The sequence below is a fragment of the Hydra vulgaris genome, chromosome 08 (genome assembly GCF_038396675.1).
Source record: "Hydra vulgaris chromosome 08, alternate assembly HydraT2T_AEP".
NCBI lineage: Eukaryota > Metazoa > Cnidaria > Hydrozoa > Anthoathecata > Hydridae > Hydra > Hydra vulgaris.
The window spans coordinates 65,183,327-65,206,350 of record NC_088927.1 but is presented as its reverse complement, the minus strand read 5'-3'; the positions used below and the strand labels follow the sequence as shown (position 1 = coordinate 65,206,350).

Here is a 23,024-nt window from a genome sequence, read left to right as displayed (position 1 = left end):
CCATCGGGTGGTCGATCACAGCAGTTTAGAATAATACTTTTTGTTTTTTTAAGTAAAAGTTCAATTGTTAAAACTTCTTTATCGCCATCGGAGACCCTTAAATCATTGCTCATTAATAAAAGATATTTTCATGAACATAAATTAGAAGTCTTCTACCCCGTTTACTCGTTTTTCTTTCTTGTGACGTAATTTTAAAATGAAGAATATTAAAATTATTATCAAAATTGTTTAATGCAACCCATGTTTCAGTTAAACTAATGATATTAAAAAGATTTAAAAAGTTTCTTCTAAAAAATGAATGTTTTTCAAAATTCGGATTAAAACTATATTGAGGTGGAGAATTCTAATTCGATTTGAACTTTTTTTATTTGCGTATTTGCGTTCTGAAAAAGAAAACCTACTAATTCCTTAGGATAAAAATAATTACAATCCGTAAATATATTGCAAAAAAAATTATTATCTGGATCTATGTTTTGATCAGAGGAAAAGCGGTTTCCATCTAAAAAACTAAAAGTAATGGATTCAAAATCATTCAATAAATCTATAGTTGTTAAAATTAGGTTCGTAAGGTTTCTTTTTAAGAATGCGTAATTCGATTATTTGTTTAGAGCGTTTTTAAAAATATTATTTTTAAGAGAAATAATTTTATCGTAACGAACCGAAACATTTTCACCATTTAAACGTCGTTCTTTCACTTCCGAAAACAATTTTCTTCTGATTGCAACCCGTTCGCAAGAAAAATCATTTACTTAAATGTTTGTTCCTCTGAGACGAGTTAATTATTGTAAAATTTTAGCTTTTTCTTTGTATTGAAGTTTTAAAATTATTACGCTCGGACGTCTAACTTTTTTTGACCCAGTACGATGCCGTTTAACCCCAGTTTTTGTAGAAAAAATGAATGAACCTTTTCTTCGGTTGCTTTTCAAGATTCGTCTTCACATATTCCATCAATTCTTAGGTTACCTCTTAGCGATCTGTCTTCGAGGTTACGGATTTTTTCGTTTAAAAATTCATTATTAATTCTTTCTTTCTCCAATTGTTCTCAAATCGGTTTTGTTAAATAAATACTTGTTGTTATTTTCAATCTTTTTATCAAGTACGTGTTCGTTGAAGTTTAAACTTTCTTTCTCTTCAAGCTCTTTTTCAATTTTTTTAATCTTATTTGCATTTGCACTGATATTTGTCTCAAGTTTATCCAATCTTTCGTTGAGTATTTCTGTGTTTGCACTAACAATAGCAATTACAGTTTTTTGTTGGTTTTTAAATATAACTTCAGTTTCCTTCTTATAATCGTCCAGCATTTCTTTCATCATTTTTTTATTTTCTTCGAGTGTTACCGCCATGATCAATATTGATAAGATCTTTTTAGTTGAGCATTCGTAGGTTTTTAAAATGTTTCTATATTATCTTTAAAATTATTTGACTTTATTTTCAATAAATATATCGCAAAACATAAAAGATATTGTACATCTTTTATGTTTTTTAATCTCTGATACATCTTATATCTTAATCAATATAAGATGAACTAGAGAGATTTTTATGTTGATAGGTGCATCTCAGACCAGCGCCACTGATTGTATCGATAAACAATAATTTATTTGATTTCATAAAAGTAAAGAGAAGCTATAAGGATTTATTGCGTGTTTTGTTATTACGATACTCAGAATTGTAGATTTTTTGGGATGTGAAGTTTATTTGTTGCGTATACTTTGAAAGGGATTTCTCGTTGCTTTGACATGATGTAAGGAATATAAAGATTAGATTTAGATACTTGTTTACCTTTAATAATAAGAATAGTTTATCTTCATAAATTATGTGTGAAAATCTTTTTTAATAATGAATGTGCTTCCTCCAAATACTTATCCATATGCTTTTTTTCTGCCATATGAAAAGATACTTTATGTATCGGCATTGCTATAATGTTCAGCAAAAAGAATCCAAAATTTAGAGGCTGGTGTTCTGATATAAAAGTAATACCAAATGAATTAAACAATACGGAAAAATAAATTAAGTTTAATTTAAAACACGCCATCCAACCATAGCAAACATATTTACATTAAATGAAAATAAAGTGCTAAAAGTTTAAAAAAAAGGTATAAGTAAACACTTCGATACAATTAGAGCTATAATATACAGTGAAGTAGCAACATTTTGATAGAATTTTAACTTTTTTAAATTTATTTTTTATTTTTTATGAACTTATTTGACATTGTGAAAGAAAAAAAAAATGTTTTTTGATATTATTAGAATAAGTCTTGGACACTGTTAAAAAAAAAAAGCCTTTGAGGGCATATGCATATTACAAGCAAACCTTTTTTTAATCTTTTAAAATTTATTAAACGTTCTCCTTACAATTCACTTTAACTCTAATGTTTTGAGCTTGATAAACAGTAGGGTGAGTCATTTTTTAACTTTTTGCAATAAATGCTTAGGCTATATGAGTTTTCAATGAGTTGGCCCTTATGTAAAACTAATGCAAAAAAAAAAAAAAATTTAAATTTTTAGGTTTTCAAATTTGAACCTTAAAATCGAGGTTTTAAGTAAATATGCGTTATACGCGGTTTGCCGCAACTTTTGACCAGTTATTCCGATTGACTCAAAAACATCTTCAATCCAATTCTTGATCCCAAATATCCTTTATTAGACACCTAGACAGTCATTTGAACTTAAAAACTTATGATTTTTAAAGTTCACAAAGATCGTTATTTTTGCTATACTTTGCTGTATCTTGCGTTGTTACGAAAAAATATCTTATTTAAACTTGAACTTATTTTATAAGTTATATATATGAAATAACTTCAGAAATATCATTCATAAGATGATGCATTTGAAATGATGCATTTGAGTTAACAAGTTAAAGTCACTACAAGTATTGTTTGTAAACTAGTGTAAACTTTGAGTTCTTTATTGGTGGCTTTATTAAGTGTTATAATTGGTTTTGCAAATGAATTTTTAGATTCTGAGTTACCCATATTAAGAGATGTTATTAAATACGGTCTAATTCTAAGAAGAGATGATTATCTGTAAAGCAAATTCAAAACTTAAAGATACATTTGAAAAGGTTTTCTTTAAAGTGAAAACACAACGGTTGAAAGTGAATCCTGAAATTCTCATTGTGACGGACAAAGTCGGTATAACTAAAATGAATAAAGTATAGAAAAAAGCTATTGATATTGTTAACTTTAGCTGCAACTTGAAGACCCTTTCTAAATTTAACTCTCATCTGGACAAGCTATTTGATTAGCGAAGTGCAAAAAAAGTGTGACATTGTTTCTTGTGAGGAGGCAACTTGTAGTTCATGTGTTTTCAAAGCTCATATTTCTTGTCAATGCAAGAGAGAAAACAAAATTCACAGAGTACAACTTCAGTTTATGAAATCTCAAAGAGAAAAATTTGGGACGAAAAGTTGTATGGAAATGGGTGCTCAAGATTTTATAAAAGCTAACAGACAAGGACAGAATTATAAAAGGAAGGAAACTGGAAAAAAGAAGTCACAAATAGAATACCTCTCTTTCTATTCTCAAGAAAAAAAAAACTAAAGTGCTAATTGAAAATATTAAGAACACTGACGTTGAAGATGTTGTTTCCGAAGAAAATTCTGAGTACATAAGCAGACAAATTCTGAGAAAGTCATTGAATATGAAAGAAGTTGAATTAGCATCATTAAGAAATGGTGTATCAAACAGAGCAACTGCTGCCACTTCAACACTAACACTGAAAGCAGCTAAAGAGGATGGCTTTTTTAAAACGAATGTGACTGACAGTGAAACAATGACATGTCACAAGAAAATTGAATATGACTGACAGTGAAACAATGGCAGATCTGTATTTAATAATAAATACAGGTAAATATCGGTTAGGGAAATAAGTTCGTTCGGTTTTTTTCAAAGAGGATTATTTAAAGAATTTTTTTGTTGTTGAGCAAAGTGTTTGTATTTATTAGACAGTGCCTCTCCTGCTCTACAGAATTGTATTATTTGTTTTTTTGAAAATTTTTAGTTTTTCTTATTTTCCACCCTTAGAAATGGAATACCCAGGTGGCAAAAATCAGCATTTTCAACACCTACTTTTCTTTGCTTTTCATCGCGGTTAAAAAGCAGCTGAAGCCGCTCGTGACATATGCAACGTGTATGGACAAGATGTCATGGTGAGCGCGCAGCACAGAAATGGTTTGCGAAGTTTTAAAACGGCGACTTAGACCTCGAAGATATACCTCGCAGTGGACAACCCACAGAATCCAATGAGAAACATCTCAATACTACTAAATGTTTCATGCGTGAGCAATCATCAGCTTGAATATACATTATGTTTTTTCAACAACCATCAGGTAAAAATTATATATATATATTTTTTTTTTTGTTAAAAATTTTTGTTCTTATTATACCAGAGAAACTGTTATAAAGCTTTAATTTATATTTAATTGTTCGCAAACGTGCTTCAAGTTCTTGGTTTTTTAATCATTAGGTTTGTGGTTGTCAAGCAAAGACTTTTTTTCGTGACAACACTTTGAAATTATTTCAGATTTTTTGTTTAGAATTACTGGGGTACCTTTGTATGGAATTATTAAAAGTTTTTTATAGAGGAAAAGTTTTTTACTATGAAACCAAGGCCATATCCAGGACTAGCGAGAAGAGGTATTTGTTTTGGGGGTGTATCATACGCATTTTAACCTACTTAAAAAAGTTAAAAAACACCATGCACCCTTCTATCGCCAGACCTTGCCATATTTGAAGCCTAAAATGAACATAAATGTTAAAGTTCTAGATATTATCAGTTCAATAAAACAATATAATGAAACTTAATTTACAAAAGTCTGATTTACAGTTAACACTAGGTAAATCTGTTTGGATGCAGCACTCTGTAAAATCGTCTCATGTCGCAATTTATGTCCAAAAACGTTTGAGCTTATGCAGGGATATATTTAATAGTATGCTAAATTGCCTGAAATTAAATAAAACTGACGGTGTTAAAGATTTTCATTCTCAATAGCTGCTAGCAATCGTGGTGGTGGTGGGAGGTCAGCTGCAGTCAAAGCATTGGCATTAAGTTTAATGCTTGACTTATCAAAAACACGCACAGAAGAACTACACGAATTACTTTTCAAATTAATTATTATTTTACAACACAAATGTTGCATTATTGTCACAAATACCAGAAGGAAGAATGTTTTAGAGTGGGAAAAGCAGTTAATGTTCTGCAACACAGGTTCCAATATTTCCAACCTTCTGTTCCAAGTTCATGATACTGCTTTATCAAGTAAAAAAAATTCTTCGCACTATTGGCACAAGAAGGATGACTCTTGATATTAAACCATAAAGAAGCGTAAAAATTTACAATAAAGCGTACAATTTAGTAGAATGGTTGGGAACAGGCTTTTGACATATACAATTTCGAAACTTTGTTTGCTTTTGTCTGCCACCTAGTATGACTTTAATTTTCTGCCATTGTGTTCAGTCAAGACTTAATTTTGTCTCTATTTGTATAACCTTGCAGCACTGCTAAGTATGTTATAAAAAGATATTTTTAATCTGTCCTTATATTCTTCTTACCCTCATAATTAACCTTAACCGCTTTTCCTAGCATAGCTTTAAACTTTATATTGGTAAATCCTTGGGATCAAAGTCTAGTGCACTCATAATTGCACCACTGGAACTACTAGGACCTCTTGTACATCCTTAATCAATAGCAGAAATGTACTTTAGAGATAGTAGTAGTTTAGTAAGCAAACGTCAGTTGCTTTACCTGTTTCTGGCAATATTATAATTTTCTTCCTTTATGCTCCAACGTACACCAGACTTTTCAAAAATAGTTACATCTTTTTTCTTAACAAATCCAATACAACTTAATTCTAGTATCTTGGCAGTATGCTTAGAAACGTGTTTCTGAATTAAAAGATCTCTCTAAAGTTTAAGTTTTGCAAGATCTATTACAGTTTATACTGACCATAGCTTCATATCTTTTAGCAATGCATTCAATACAAGACATTCTGCTACAACACCATCATCAGATTTACCAATGGAAATTTCACTGTCAAGAACTTTATGACCGCTGTCAACACATTTACAAGTACATTTATCAGTTTGTAATGATTTCAAGCAGTCTTGGTAAGTGATGAATATCTTCTTAGAACTAGTGTATTTACCAAGACCCTTAACTTTATCAATCAATTTCTTTATACGGTTGACTACACTCTTTTCATCAACTGCTACGAAATTCTCTGTGATGTAGATACTTTAAACTTCCTGTATTTCAGATGCCGCTATCTTCTGCATACAATTATATATTTTGTGCTTTAAGTAGCAGTCATACAGCATTTCTTAATTCTCAATACAATGGAAACCAAACTTTCCCACCAACAATAGATGGCAAGTAAAAAGATTAATAATAAACAACTGAATAAGCCACTTTGTAGCAAGGATTTTATATATATATATATATATATATATATATATATATATATATATATATATATATATATATATATATATAATATATATATATATATATATATATATATATATATATATATATATATATATATATATATATATATATATATTAATGTATATATATACTTGATTTATCTTTGACCACAATGAAACGCAATTATTTGATAAAAAGTCTATTGCAGACTGTCTAAATTATCAACTTTTTAAAGAGTTTTCATCACATTTAACTCACTCTCAATCCCCTATTTTTTCTCGAAGAACCGAAGTTGTTTGTTCTTTAGTTTCGAGCTCTTTGTTTAATTGTTGTAATATCGAAAAACATTTATCTGCACTTGGCATTTCTAAAGGTGCCGGTAATGATGGAATTCATCATCGAGTGCTCAAAACTAGTTCCAAAGTTTTCAGTGTGCCTCTTCCACTAATATTTATCAAGTCCTTTGATTTTGACCAAGTGCTATCTGGGTTTAAACTCGCTACCATAACTCCCATATTGAAAAAAGTTCATTGTACTGATCCTGGAAATTACAGACTTAGAAATTACAGAATTATTTCCATCACCTCTGCAGTTGGAAAATAAAGGAAAAATAATGCGTTATGTTATAACTGATCACCTAGTAAATCATAATTTGTAATCTTGGCATCAACATGGTTTTGTCTGATCTAGATTGTGCGTTACAAATCTTCTTGAAGCGACATTATTACTGAAGCTTTAAGCGATGATTGTGCAACATTGCTTATTTTGCTAGACTTTGCTAAAACTTTCAATTGTGTGTCGCATATTTTGTTTCATCAAAGTTGGCTCGCTGTGATTTTTGCAATAAAATTCTCAATTGGCTTAAGAACTTTTTTGACTATAGATAACGCGTGTTGTTTTTGGCAATTTCTTCTCTGAATAGATGGATTTCTTGAGTGGTGTTACTCAAGTCGTAAGACCTTTAATATTTTTAGGGGAACATGGATTCAGCTGCAAAATTATTATATCCTTTAACATTAACAAGGAAAATTATATAACTTTTACCACCCGAACTCAGGGAAAAAAGTACTTGAAACTCGGTGAAAATCAGGGAATACTCAGGGAAAACTCAGGGAAAATGGATATCTAAAACTGCCATGAACCCTGTATTAATAAGAGTTAAAATACAGCTAAAATGTATATGTGCGTATATAGTAGTATGTTTACGTGGGTATTTCTGTTATAATATAACAATTTTTATGTATGCATTTTGTGTTTGAGACTGACTGAATCTATAAATGTAGGTATACTTTATTTGGTATTACTTTTAGCACTTTCCAAAACGATTACTTCTATGCCCTTATTGTTATTGACAATAATCTATCAATACATCGATTTTCGATTCATGTATGATGTTTTTCTTTGTCTTAACTTATTCGATACATTTTTTCATTTCAGGTTTATCATATAATGAATTTACGCGATATAGGAGAACAAAATATTGTAAATTTGTATGAATTTTTTAAAAATATCTACTAACATTTAGTCCAGTCAACGTTTAAACTCCAATGTTGCATCTGTCATTTTTAAGTATTTTCTAGGCTTTTCAAAATGTGTTTCTTATTCACATGGTTTTACAAGCAAGGTTTGCAAGTAAGTTTGAAGTGAAAAAATTTTCTTAGCCTTTAAGGAGAATTGATGTTGTTCTTTTTTTAATTTAATTTGTTTAAATATAGTAGTTTTAATAAGCAAATGTTTGTTTGTTCTTGGTTTTTTTAATTGTTTGTTTTCAGATTCTTAAGAACTAGGCAACTAAGCTAAGCAAGTTTTCTTTCATTTTTAGTGCAATTGGAAAGAGCTGAAAGCTATTTTTTAGTGCAATTGGAAAAAACAGAAGTGTTTTTTAGTCACTTCAAACAGTATAGCTGGTACTGATTTGAGTAAATTTACTAATTTTTTTATTTTATATTGGATTTATTTATATTAAATATATATTTTATCTATTTAACATGGAAAACTGACTGTAATTTGTTGACATAAAAGTCATCAACAAATTACAGTGAGTAATTTGTTGATTACTTAAATAATTTTGTGCATTGTAATCTAGATTTTCTGTTAAATTAAAGTAATTAATGTAAATAAATATTGTTTAATATTTTTGATAAGCAACTTATGCAAATAAACATAAAAAGATATGGATTTCAATAAATCTTAAGTTTAAATATAGTCTTTGATTAGAAAAGATCACAATTTTTAAGATTCTTTAACATTTTTTCATTATTCACTTGTATAGTAATATTTCTGGTAATATGTTTAATGATAATAGTGAAATTGAAATGGATAATATTAGGCTCAAAAAAGTTATTAATGTAAATGTTCATAGGCAACTTGAAAATAGTTGTTGCCAAGTGGAAGAGATAGATCTAGGCAAGAAGAAATTAATTGTTGTTGAAATCTAAGAAATGCTGCTCAGCGAGCAGAAAACTTACTTGCCAGAATTCAGTGTCAAGTAGGGTTAATGTCTGTTAATTTGATTTTACTTTAGATAATTTAGAACAAAGCAAAGTATGAACTTTACTATTTATAGTAACAATTATTAACAGTTTTGAATTTAAATGATTGTAAATTTTTTTATAATTTCAAGCATAATTACGTTCTTTTTTTTTTTTTTATTTGTCTTTGTCATTACTTGATTAGTTTGCTTACTGTTGAAACATGGTTTTAATTTTGTAAATTTATCATGATGTGAAATTTTTTCTATAAATCATCAGTCAACAGTTATAGAGAAAAGCTGGAGCTTAATTAAGAAATGCTGGAAATTAAATCAAGGTAAATATAATTTTGTTTACTGGTAACATAAAACCATTTACTACTATTTATTGCGTGTTTTTTACTTTTTTTAACATGCTGCTTTGGACACACTTTCTTTTTCTCCCACTCTCTCTTAGATCAGAGACAGAATTAATAAAACTTATGTAATTACTGAGCTCTTACATATTTCTTAATACATCAATTGATAATGACTATTTATCAGAAATATTTTACAAGTTGCTTGCTATTTTATGCTATAATTGTTCAAATTGTTTAACTATAATTGTCCCTCGATTGTTCAAATATTATGATAAATAAAATCTTTTTAGTCCAAGTATTTTATTTGATAAAATATCTTAATAAGTCGTGGTGTTATATGCCAGTGGTACTACATTGTGTTGTCTAACCTTTTTATAATCTTTTCTTTTTTAATTACTCTGGAGACACAGTAATGTGTGCTTACAAATATTTTATGTTATGCGATATTTTTACTGTGTTTTGTGTTGAAAGACCTAGTTATAGCTATTTTTTTATTCTTTATATTTTCTGCAATATTATTCTCATTCTACTAACAATAAAATATAAATAATACTTTTTTAATTAAAAATTGTACTTTTCTTTTTCATTTTTTTTTCCAGGTATTTACAGGCTTTACCTGACTTTCTTTTTCTTGTACCTATGTTTTGACAGATTCTAAAAAGATTTTGATGTGGTCTTTATGTCGTTAACTATAAACAATGACATTGCTGATAGAGAGTCAAAGTTAAAATATTATTTATAGATAAATTTGTACTTACTTTTTTAGATAATATATCAAGTTATTAATGTGTTTTAGTTATTAGTGATTTAATTACTCATAACCCGTATTAGGGGTTGCTTACTGATATAAATATTTCCCTCGTAGACTCTTGTTAAGGGGTCTAAGCAGATAAAAGTCTGATGGGCAAGGTTGGGCCTATATGAGGATGCAAAAGAATCTCACACCACAGTTTTTTGAAGCTTTTTTGTCAGCTATGTTGTATGTGGACGAGTGTTGTCATGAAGGAAAATCAGGCTTTTATTCAAGAGCCCGCATCGTTTCGTTTGAATGGCAGGTCTTATCTTGTTTTCCAGCATGTCACTGCTGAACTAGATTTTAAATATCTTTTGAGCTTCAAGAAAATCACAATCACAGAATACTTTAGGCATGTCTTTACCGGCCAATGCCTGGGTCCTGAGTTTTTTCTGAGTGGAAAAAGACGTATGCTTCCACTCAAGGCTCTGTCATTTAAACTCTAGATCGCAGTGATGAATCCCTTTTTTATCACACGTTACAATTATTTTTAAAAAAGCATTCTTTTTCAGACAGATATTAATATTTCAACTGCTGACTGATTTGAAGCCGGATTTCTTTGTGAGCGGTCGTAAGTTGTTTGGGCACCCATCTTGCTCAGATTTTCATGTACTGCAGTTTTTTGTGAATAATTTTATGAACAAGTTCAACACTCGCGTCTACTTTTTCACTTACCAATTAAGAGTGGTTGGACCATAATTCCGAATTAACGCGTCAATCTAGAGTTCGAGAGAGAAAGTCCTGACTTTGACCGGTCGTCCAATGCGTCTCAGTACATTTTTAATATTCTAGCGTGGATTTTACAATATTTCTCACTTTCCGCAACTAAAAATCTGGCCACGGAACGTTTTTTTTTCACAATGCAATTCTCAAGCGGGCTCGCCATGGTTAACTGAATAAAGTTGAGGTCATGTTTACAAAATGTGATTAAACAGCTGCTCAGATGTCATCGCAAGGTTGCCATCTTTACGTACTGAAAGCTTCATACATGTCAGTGCAACTATTTTTTAGTAATAGAAAATTGTCTTATTAATTTTTAAAAGACCCTCATAAATTTTAAAAAATAAATTAATTAATTAAAATAATTCTTTTTCTCTCAGCTTATTTCATAAACCTTTAAAATCTTCACTAAACAATTCTATATCTCCTAAAGAAAGTATACACTCTTCAAAACTTCAATATTCATTACTACTAATTGGGGAAATTAGTAGTAATGTTGGCATGTATTTGTGATAATCTATATATATATATATATATATATATATATATATATATATATATATATATATATATATATATATATATATATATATATATATATATATATATATATATATACATATCGCACAAATTTTATCTTAATGATAAGATTTGCGCGATATGCATATGTATATATATAAATATATATATATATATATATATATATATATATATATATATATATATATATATATATATATATATATATATCACACAAATCTTAAATACATTTCAACATCAATTAAATAAATATATAGAAAAATATTTTAAAGAATAAGTCTAAATAGTCCTAACGACTTTCAAAATTAGTAGCGTGTTCTCATTGAAAGACCCTTCATCTAATCATCTGAAATCTTTATTCTATACAAGTTTCTATCAAGCATTATTATTTAAAATAAAATAAAAAATGATAATTTTGCTTCTTTATTATACTAAAGATAATTAAAAAAAAGCATTTAGTTTAACGCAAAATTTTTATTGTATTCTTATGTTATAATTCAAAATTGAATACATTCCATTAGGTCATACATTTAAAAAAAGAAAAAAAATTTGATGCAGTTTAAATTGAGCAAAAAATGTTTTAATAATGCATAAGGTTTTCAATAACATTTTCTTTATTTAACTTTATAGGATGTTACCATAGGGTCAGGGCTTAAAATTAGTGTTTATTTAGGGTAAGAGTTCGAAAACGGTATTTGCTTAGTGCGAGGGTTTAATAATAGTTTCAGGGGCGGTTACTTTTGGCAGGATTATAAAAGTTCTAAAATTTGTTATTTGTAAATAATTTATTGATACACAATTTTACATACTAAGTTTTAAATAGTTTGTTATATTAACCAACGAATTATAATTTAGCGTATTTTTAAGTAGACTTTTTATTTGCTCCGTACTCCCTAAAGCGGGATTTTAGACTTTTCACAAAAGTATCCTTTAAAGAAAACAAAAAAAATCGTTAACTAAATTTTATTTTTAAAAAAAAATTAAGGTTTACTATTTAGTTTAGTATATAAGTTCATGTTTTCTGGAAAATATTTTTAAAAGATATTTATAAAAGGTTTTACTCAAAAACAAAATTAAAAATTACAAAGTAACAACTTGAGTTCAGATTTTATAAAAATAACCAATATTATTGGTACCTATCGTATTCTGTGAAACCAAATGATACATCAATAAAAGCAATGCGTTCTTCTAAAAAAAATAAAAAGCATGTTAACAATGAAATGCTTTGTATTTTATTATTTATTACATTTATTTCTATTTTGTTGTTTATGCTGTTTTTTTTTCTCTTCTTTTTTCATTAGTTTAATCAAATGAAAACCTATTAAATTTAGTTTGGTTTATACAGTTTAAAGGCTGATACACCTTCTTTTTCAAATGGTATTTATTTGCTTCAGAAAAGTTCTGTTTTATACTTTAAAGTAGAGGTTAGTCTTTACCCAACCTTTTGATTCATTTCTGTTTCTAACCATATAACCAAGAACTTCCTATTTTAAAATTTGGTAAGTTAAAAATCTCTTGTTTTTTATTTTAAATACACCGCTATTCAAAAGCAAATTGCAACTTTAACCAATCTTCCCCATTGACTCTTTCTGTCATTTGAACTAAAAACAAAAAAAGCTTATCATCTAGCTATCAGAAACTCTTGTATCTTACAAAGGGAAATTTTTTATACGCTTAGAAAGAAGTTTGTCGATCATACAAAATTTTGCAAGTTATATAAAGAAAAAAAAAAGATTAAGTGATCTTGTACAGAATAATAACACTCTGGATCAGCCCTTTCGTTTTGTTGTCCAAGGTAACAGAATTCGTTGCCTCAACCACTCAAAAAGTTCTGAAGCTAAAAAAGCATTTACACCGATGGACATCAATCCATTGTAGCAACTAAATATCATTGCTCCAAATAATACCACATCAAACCCGAATCAGTTAGACCTTCATTTTGTTAAAAGTCATCATCCAACTAAAATAATAATCGGTCACAATAAGTTTGAACCTTTAAAGGAAATAACTGAAGGCAAAATTGATTAGCTAATAATATCTGAAACTAAAATTGACCACTCCTTCCCCTCATCATTTAAGGCTATTCCAAACCAAATAGATTAGATCGATCAAAACTCGGAGGGGGAATAATGCTATATATTAGAGAAGATATGCTTTCGATGATACTAACAAAAACTTATAATGATAGTAATTATGAATAATCCTAGGTAGAAATAAATTTAAGAAGCAGAAAATGTTTGATTGTCTGCTGCTATAATCCTAAAACCTCGTCAATCGATCAATTTCTTATAAATCTCAGAAAAATCTCGAGTATTTTTCAGGAAAATATGAATACTTAATAGTCATGGGTGATTTTAATGCTGAGATGAAAAATAAATTTTTTGGAAGAGTTTGGTATTATGTATAAATTGAAATTTTTTATAAAAGTACCAACCAGTTTTAAAAATATACATAAACCCATTTTAATTTATATTAAAATATAAATAAAAGTGATTGACCTCATCTTAACAAATGCTCCCAAATATTTCTGCTAATCGAATGCTATTAGATATTTCTGCTAATCCAATACTATTGAGATAGGTTTATCTGACTTTTATAAACTGGTAATCTTGGTCTCAAGATGTAATTTTCCCAAGCATAAACGAAAAATATTTACATACAGATGCTTCAAAAATTTGATAACGAAAATTTTCAAAATAAGCTAATAAAGGAAATAAATAAAAAAACATCCAAAACTTGGATTTTATTTGATTTAAAGATAGTCACTTTAAATAAGCATGCACAAAAAAAAAAAGGTATGTACGAAAAAATCAGGCAGTATTTATGATCAAAGAATTGAACAAAGATGTAATGAATTGGTCAAGACAACTAAACCGTTATCGTTTGAATAAAACGGAATCTAGTAAAAAAGCATGCAACCGTCAAAGAAACTATTGTTTAGGACTCCTAAGAAATACTAAAAAGTTATTTTTTTAGAAAGTCTTCAAACTAAAAATGTTATGGACAATAAAACCTTTTGGAAAACAGTGAAGCCATGTTTTAATGAGAACTCACATCTCAATGAAAAAATTGTTTTAGTGGAAAATGATTCTATAGTATTAGATGATAAACTTGTGGCCGATATTTTTAATTCGTATTATAAAGACACTATATTGCAGTTGTGCATCAAACCAATTCCTGAAACTATCAAAAAATTTAACCATGAACCCTGAGAAAATTCAATACTTAAATACAAATCACATCCAAGTATTTTTGTGATTAAGAATTTAATAAGAAATTCTTTTCTTTCGAACATACAACCCTTTTCTTTCGAACATACAACCCTTTTCTTTCGAACATACAACCGTTTAAAAGTTATCTAACCATATTTCTAAATACTAACTAAATAAATCTAAAGCACAACAAAAGGACGATATACCAACTAAAATAATCAAAGATAGCATTTATTTTTATTATTATTTTTTTGGATTTTAAATGTAAAGACTATAACAACGCTATTTCAAACAACATTTTTCCAGACCTATTAAAATACGCTGATATTACTCCAATACACAAAAAAGGCTCCAAAGCAGATAAAAGTAACTTCAGTCCAATCAGTATTCTATCCAACCTATCTAAGTTATATGAAAGATGTATGCATCCGGATATAGCTATCTTTTTTGAAACAATTTTGTCTAGACATTAATACGGCTTTCGTAAAGGTTATAGTGCTTAACAATGTTTGATTGCACTGACCGAAAAATGGAGAAAGGATGATGTTGAAGTTGCTGGATATGCAGATGACTTGCAGATGGCAGAACAATATTCCATACTGCACAAGAAAAGACATTACTTCTGTAACTACTAACCTCCTGAAAGCCGCAAATCAATTGTTAATATGGTTCGAAAATAATGAAATAAAGGCAATTTCTGAAAAATATCACTTTATCATAAGCAAACAAATCTTGAAGTTAATATTTCTAATTTAACAATTAAAACATCCAAAAATGTTAAATTACTCGGAATAAAACGCAACAACAAACTTTCCTACGAAGAGCATGCAAACACTTAATGCAAAGATACCAGCAGAAAAATAAAGACACTTTCAAGAATCGCATCATATATGTCTTACAACCAACGTAAACTTTCTGCATTTATAACTTTAAACTTCTCATACTGCCAACTAATATGAATGTTTCACATTAAGAAACTAAATAAGCGCATTAATCGAATCCATAAAAGAGCTTTAAAAATTATCTACAGAGATCATGAATCTCCATTTGAAACACCCTTACTGAACAGTGGTACTTTAACTATGCACCAAAAAAACCTGCATTGTTTAGTTTTTTTAAAATCTCACTGAGATTTTGAAAGTAAAATTACAAGTTGCGCCTATATCTATGAATAAAGTTTTTAAGTTTCTCGAATTAAATCTGAGATATGAAATGCCAAACTCTACCAACCTCAAATTTGGAAACAAATTCCGAATGATTGTAAAGCATCTTTACCTTTGAAGGATAAAAACCGCGCATAATTTGGTTATAAGTATGTAAATAAGTAAGTAAGTAAATAAGTTAAACTTAAAATAAAAAAACTGGACTCCCAAACTATGCGCGGTTTTTATTAAAGGTGTCGGATACATTAATAAACTAAAGTAAAACGAAATCTTTATACTTTTGTTAGTTTTTGTTAGCTTTATTATCATTATTTTTATTATTATTATTATTATTATTATTATTAATAATAATGTATTTATTGGTTATCAATTGAAATTTATAATAATATTTATTTTTGTAAGATAAATATCAGTTGACTTAAATTAGCCAACTATAGAGCTATCAATGTGACAACTGTATGTGTCAACTATAAATAAATTACAAATATTGTTTGCAATTTATTTATAGTTGAAAATAACAAGATAACTTGATAAAATAACAAGATAAAAATGATAAAATACTGACGCTTTTGATAAAATAACAAGATAACTTGAAAGCAAAAATTCAAAATTACGCAACGTTAAACAAAATTTTTTTATTGATTTGAAATCAATAAATAAATTTTTGTTTAATATTGCGTAATTTTGAATATAAAATTTAAAATTTTATGGGACTTATTAAAGACAAAACAAAATTTGATTTAAGGATAAAAATGATTTAAACATACTCTCCAAGTTCTTCACCAAACCGAAACCGAAATTTCTGCTTCAACAATTTTTTACTTTTCCTGTTTCGGCCGAAATTTCGGTTCAAATTGCTACCAAAATGGACTGAAACTTTTATAAGATTTTTTAAAATTTTTTTGGACTTTTTATTTAATTTAGAGTGGGATCATGACGATTTCCTAATTGTAACTGTTTGTTAGTAAATCAATTTTTAATTATAACAATTGTAGAAATTTTAATTGAAATCACGTTACATAATAGTTTCAAGTTACTATTCTCAAATCATTCTTCAAATGAATTAACATTTAAGTTAGGCAACCAAAATCTATAACTTTTATCAAAAGTTTCTCAGTGCTAAACTTTTTAATGGAAAATAATTGAAAGAAAGCTATTTGTGGAATCATTTTATCATAACAGCCAGTGATTCCAAATACGCAACTTGCAATATCTGCAATTTGAAAATACCTCGTAGATTGCACAATCCAAAACTTCAATCACTTAGCGGACTTTCATCACATTTAAGAAGTCGACACCGTCAGTTTACTCTAAAAATTCCCCTAACTGAAAAAGCAATACTCACCACTATCGGCAGTCCTGACAACATACCAACTTCAGATCAACTTGAGCCTATAACAATTAAAAAAAGAACAATACCCTAGATCTATATTTGAAATGATTATCCTCGACTTACAGCCTTGGTCAATTGTAAATAATCCGGAATTTTGACGCCTTCAAGCAGTTTTTGCACCACACTTTGACATTGGAAGTGAGAAATACTACCGTAGCATGCTCAATCCAGCCTATGAAAAGATTAAGCTTGCAGCGAAAATTATGCTTAACGAAAAAAATGCTGAAACTGTTTCCATTTCTCTGGACACTTGGTCATCTTTTCATCATGAGTACTTGGGAATGATGACACACTTCATTTCAGACAAATGGGAGCGCATCAAATTCTACCTGTCATGTTCCAAGTTTAATGAAAAACATACTGCTTCAAAAAATTTTTTAAAGAGTTGAGAATGTTGCAAAAGAGTGGGAGCTAAAAAACATAATCACAGTCTGCTTAGGAGACAACGCTGCAATTATAAAAGCAGCTCTCAAAAATCCACAGCGTGTTTACAAACCTGATGGGTGTCTAGATCATTCATTTTAACTAGCGATTAAAAAAAGAACTTTTTCCACTCCAGAGTGCTGTAAGCTTGATAGAAAAATGTCGAAAGCTTTGCAGCCATGCTTCCTTTTACAAACAACAAGAGGTTCGAATGAACAATTTTGACAGGCTCGGGCTCAAAAACGATGTCCCAACACGCTGGAATTCAACTTATTACATGCTTGAAAAAATTCTGTACTTGAAATCTGCAATTGCTCCCACACTACTAATCCGTGCTTCCAGTGGCATTGAGTTCACTGTACAAGATTGGAATCTGTATGAAAAGCTGGTAAACACCTTAGTGATTTTCGAAGAAGCCACTAAGTTGCTCTCTGGAAAAGATGCTTGCATCAGTGCATTCATTCCAATTGTGGCAACTATCCTGAAGTTATTTAAAGTTCTCTCTGATGACGAAGAAGTAATGGGCATGAAAAATGCTTTAAACAAAGCAATGGAAGCACGTTTTTTGACTTAGAAACCATTGATCATTTTGCAATAGCTACACTTCTTGATCCCAGATTCAAGCACCACTTTTTTAGATCCCAAGAAGCCATTCAAGCTGCTGAAAAACAAGTTTTTTGAAATCAGACAGTTCTAACTTGAGCCTAAAATGATTCTAATTTGATTCTAAAATGAAACTATTTCTGTATTGAAAACTACGTCTATTAAAAACACTGGGTTTTCTTCAATGATGCAAAGTATCATTGCGCAGTGACAAAGTACAAGGTCGAAGAAATCCAACTTCCAAATTGGCAAAGGAAGTTTTAAACGAGTACTTAGAAAGCCAAACATCTTCATGCTATTTAGAGTTCGAAAGAGTATGAAGAAAAACAACATTAAAAGCAAAGTTTGGTTTGGCAAAAGTAGCAGAGAGATTCGATACACCTCCACCAACATCTACTGAAGTTGAATGGTTTTTTTCAACTGCTGAAGACATTCTTTCAAATGAAAGAAACAGACTTTTGCCAGAAAACAAGGAAAAAATATTTATCCTGCAGGGAAAATATTTCAATTATTAACTTTAATTATTGAAATGTCTTGACATATAGTTTTTATCAAATTTTGTTACATGGTGATTGCTTAAATATATGTAAAATAATTTTTTTTGCTTTAACTCGGTGATCATAAAAGGTTAAGGGACTTTAACATTCCTTTTTTAAATTTCGGCTGTTTCGGCTTCGGTTTTGGCCGAAATTTTGGTTTCGGTTTCGGCTACGGCTTCACTTAACCGCAATTTCGGTACTTTCGGTGTCGGCTCAAATTTCGGTTTCGGTCGATCTATAACCAAATTGGACATAAGTGTTAAGTTTGCGACACAAAAATCTGATTAAAAAGTTCATAATTTTATCATTGACATTATCATCTAACTTAATTTTATTAATTTGTTTTTTAACCATCTTATCTAAAATGATATGCGTGGTATTTTGCGGTAACTCCTGTTCATAGTTTGTAAGTAAATAAAATATGCATTTATCAAATCAGGCATCTCTAGAAAGAGTTTCAAAAAACCCGCCTAATAATTTTCACAATAATTTTTTTAAAATATGCTTTGGTAAAAACTAAGCACCAGCAAAGTTTGCTTTACTTTGCTAATCGAGTATAAACAAAAGTTCATTAAATTTAATACGAATTTAATACGAATTTAATACGAATATTTACTAAACTTCGGTTACAAAGTTGACCAAATAATTGTTCCTTATAAAACATCCGTAAGTTAGTATACTATTTGCTTCTCGCTCTACTATTGAAAATCTGGTTTAAAATTCATAAATCTGGCTTTCACTTTTTTGGTTTTGCTATGAAAGCTACACAAATACTTTATCTAATAGGGAATTGTTTGCGAACGATAGTTTAAAACTATATCGATTGTTTGATAAAATGGTATATATTATTTGATTATAAATAAATGTTTAATGTCCCTCCTTTGATCGTTTTTTTGTTGAAATGATAAATCAATTGGAGTAAGCCCTTGATTATCATCATATTAATTTCTTAATATTTTGTTATACATAGTTTTCATAATATATATAAATACAATTACCATTGCCATTTACCTCAACTATTATTATTTACTTAACTCTAGTGTTGTTGTAGTAGTGTTGTTGTTATAACTTTTAATCTTTAGTGTTACTGCTTGGATCAGGTTACTGTTTTAGTGACTTCATTTACAAGCATTTCTTTATTACTTAATCATTACCATCATTATCTTTGTTTATCATTTTTTATTATCATTATTTATCTTTATTTTTATTATTATCGCTCTGATTTTGTTACTCTTATTATTTTTAATTCTTTTTTAGCCTAAATTGATTATATAGTTTGTTTTTATGTGATGATTGTTTTGAAAAATAAAACATCTTCTATTTTTTGTTTCATTTAAACATTACCTTTTTTTGTGACAAAATGCATATAGTAAGCCCAATATTAATAATATCTATAAAAAAAAATACCTGAAGTAGAAAAAACTACTTGCAAGCGTTTTAAAATGTGCTCTACACACCACAGTGCCTAACTCCTACTCTTTATACACATTTTAAAAGAAGAAAAGAACACAGTTGTTAACACACTGTTTGTTAATGCACACTGTTAATTTTCTTTTTTTATTTGATTATTTTCAAACTCCTTTCTTAACTTTTTTGTTTAAACAAATGAAACACATAAACATAACACAAAAAATATAACACGACTTTTTTTCAATACAATTAAATATGGTAAGTTTTTTTATAAAACACCAATGCGTTCCCCAATGGAACCAGAATATTCCTGAAATAAAAAAAAGGTCTGAAGAAAAATATTTTTTTACTGAACTGAGTTCAATTAAAAAACATACTGTGTTTCTTTATCTGTATTTCTCTCTGTACTGTAACTGTCTTTAGTGAATAACTTCTTTAACGTATTAATGGTTTGTTTTGTGCTTTAATGTCAGGAAGGAATATACTGTTATTTATATTAATTTAGCTTTTATATCAACAGTATTTTTTGTTTCTTATATTTTAGCGATTTTTTATATTTTTTTTATTATTTTCTAATAGTGGTTATTTTTAATGATTATTTATTAATAATGTCATTATTACTGCTATTACTACTATTGTTATTATTACTTTTAATGTTATTTTTATGGTTATTAAAATTACTAATACCGTTATTATTTGCTTAATTTGTTTATTTATACTAGGTTTCTTTTTAAATTTGATTATTTTGTTGTTTTTTTAATTACTTTTCTTTTTTCTTTTTTTTCTGTTTCCTCTGGTTTTTATTTTTCTTGTTCCGTAAATAGCCTTCTTCGTTGTTTTTTTACTTGTTTGCGCCTTTTTATGTTTATAAATGCCACTCCATTGACTAGTTTGTAACTATATGAGTACACTTAACAAGTTTCTGCAAATTCATGATAATTTATAATGATTTATGGTTTACTGTAAATTTATAAATGTAGTTTAATAAAAAAATTAAAAAAACAAAAAAGTTTGAGGGAAACAAGAAAAAAACTGGCAGTTAAAGAACTGACTTATTTAGCAAAAAAAAAAAGTTCCTGCTGGTCACGCCAGACAACTCTCAATTATCGGACCATTCCAATCCAAACTTAATGATGCCATTGACCTTAAACAAATAAAATTTTACTTATCTTACTGCCATGTTGTACACAACAAACATTTTATTCAATCTAGTGTCAACTGTATTTCACTAATTTTTATTAACTTAATTGGCTCACAGTATTATTAGATTATTATACAAATCATTAGTTTGTCCTCATCTTGAATATAGAGCAGTTAAATAGAACCCTCATTAGAAAGAAAAAATTGATAGCCTTAAATAAGTTCAAAAATTATTGACCGAAAGATCAACTTTAGTTGGTTATGGTTTTGAAGAAAGAAATTTAAAGCTAAAATTACTTTCATTAGAAAGCAGAAGGTGTAGTAATTTATTCTAAATGTTCACATTTGTAAAAAAAATTAAAGAAATAAGTTTGCATAATCCAATTAAATATTTTAGCACTAATGGTTGTGCAAGAGGTCATAACTTAAAAATCCATAAAGGTTTAATAAATGCACAAAGTGATTGCAAGTTGAACACAATCAGGCACAATTAGGTAAGAGTTGTAAACGACTGTAATGTTCTAACACAAGAAACCATCGATACATCTATTGACATATTGATAGACACATCGATAGACAGATCGCCATTTAATCTGTAAATCTCTGGACTTGGATATTGTTTGATCGTTGTTACACTTTTTTTTTTTTGGTGATTATTATGAAATTCTATGTAATTTCAGTTTCAACTCGTATGAGTTAACGCGTCATTTCTATTCTGTTCTAATCTAAAGACTCTGAAATTTATTACCAATAGTATCTCCCACATTTAAATAAAATATATATATATATATATATATATATATATATATATATATATATATATATATATATATATATATATATATACACACACACATACATATATATAAAGATGTTTTAAATGTAAAATATGTTTTGCAAGGCATAAAATAAATTTATTAATTTTTAAAATGATAAATCCTGATTCTATATTCTATAAGAACATCCAAAAAACCAAGTTCTCTTGCAGAGTTACATGATTCAATTAGTTTTAATATTGATTTTAGTATTAGCAACACTATTTCTCAAAAAAAGATAAATTAATAAAAATCACTCAAAATCTTTCTTTTAGTTTTTAGTTTATTTTAATTAAAAAGTAAAAAAAATTTTATGGATATTTTATTATTTTTTTATATTTCTTTCCAGTTTAAAACTAACTTCACAGAAGTAAATCTACAAAAATAAAAAATAAAAAAAATAATAAAACTGAGAAAAATACCATATTTTATGTTGTATATTTATGTTAAAAAATTCATAGAATCTCCCTAAAGTCTTTCTGATGCAACAACTTTTATTCGATGCAACATTGAGGTTTCAAATTTGAAATAAAATATTTTAAAATTATTTTGAATTTCAACATTGGTTTCAATTTGTATTTCTTTTTTTTTTTGTTCGATGTTTTAATTTTTAATTACAATACAAAATTTATAAACAACATATGAGCTCAATTAAGTAAGTTTCTTTTCAATAAATAATCATAAATTTTTTAGTTCCATCTGAATTATTAAATTCTTGCCACCGCACATAATATCAGCTTAACGCCACAAAACAGTTTAGATTGACGCAACAATTAATGAGTTTTCAAAGAAGAAGGTAAAAAAAAAATTTATGAACGTTTGACATAAAATAATATACGTAATCATAAAAAAACAAACGGTTATGCAACCAATTTAATGCAGCTGTGCTTATTTTAAAAGTTCAAAATTATTTGCATTTAATTTTTGTTTTATAATAATTTTATTATCCTAAAAGATTGGTAAGTCCTAGCAAAGAAAGTGAAACTAAATTTGCCATTTAGTTTCACTTTCGAAGTTAAAA

At 28.2% G+C, this 23,024-nt stretch overlaps 1 protein-coding gene across 6 annotated transcripts in view; it reads right to left on the bottom strand.

Moving 5' to 3' along the window:
- Positions 1 to 22,619, bottom strand: part of LOC100199090 (uncharacterized) — a 195,786-nt gene extending 173,167 nt beyond the window's left edge. For all 6 annotated transcript variants that reach the window (XR_010640305.1, XM_065804174.1, XM_065804175.1 and 3 more), the window contains exons 1-2: positions 22,426 to 22,619; positions 12,442 to 12,493 (exon numbers count right to left, since the gene is read on the bottom strand). Coding sequence is in view for 5 of the 6 variants with exons in the window: in XM_065804174.1 (XP_065660246.1) it covers positions 12,442 to 12,493; positions 22,426 to 22,428 (55 nt within the window). In the remaining variant the exon portion in view is untranslated. The remainder of the gene's footprint in view (positions 1 to 12,441; positions 12,494 to 22,425) is intronic.
- Positions 22,620 to 23,024: the final 405 nt, after the last annotated feature.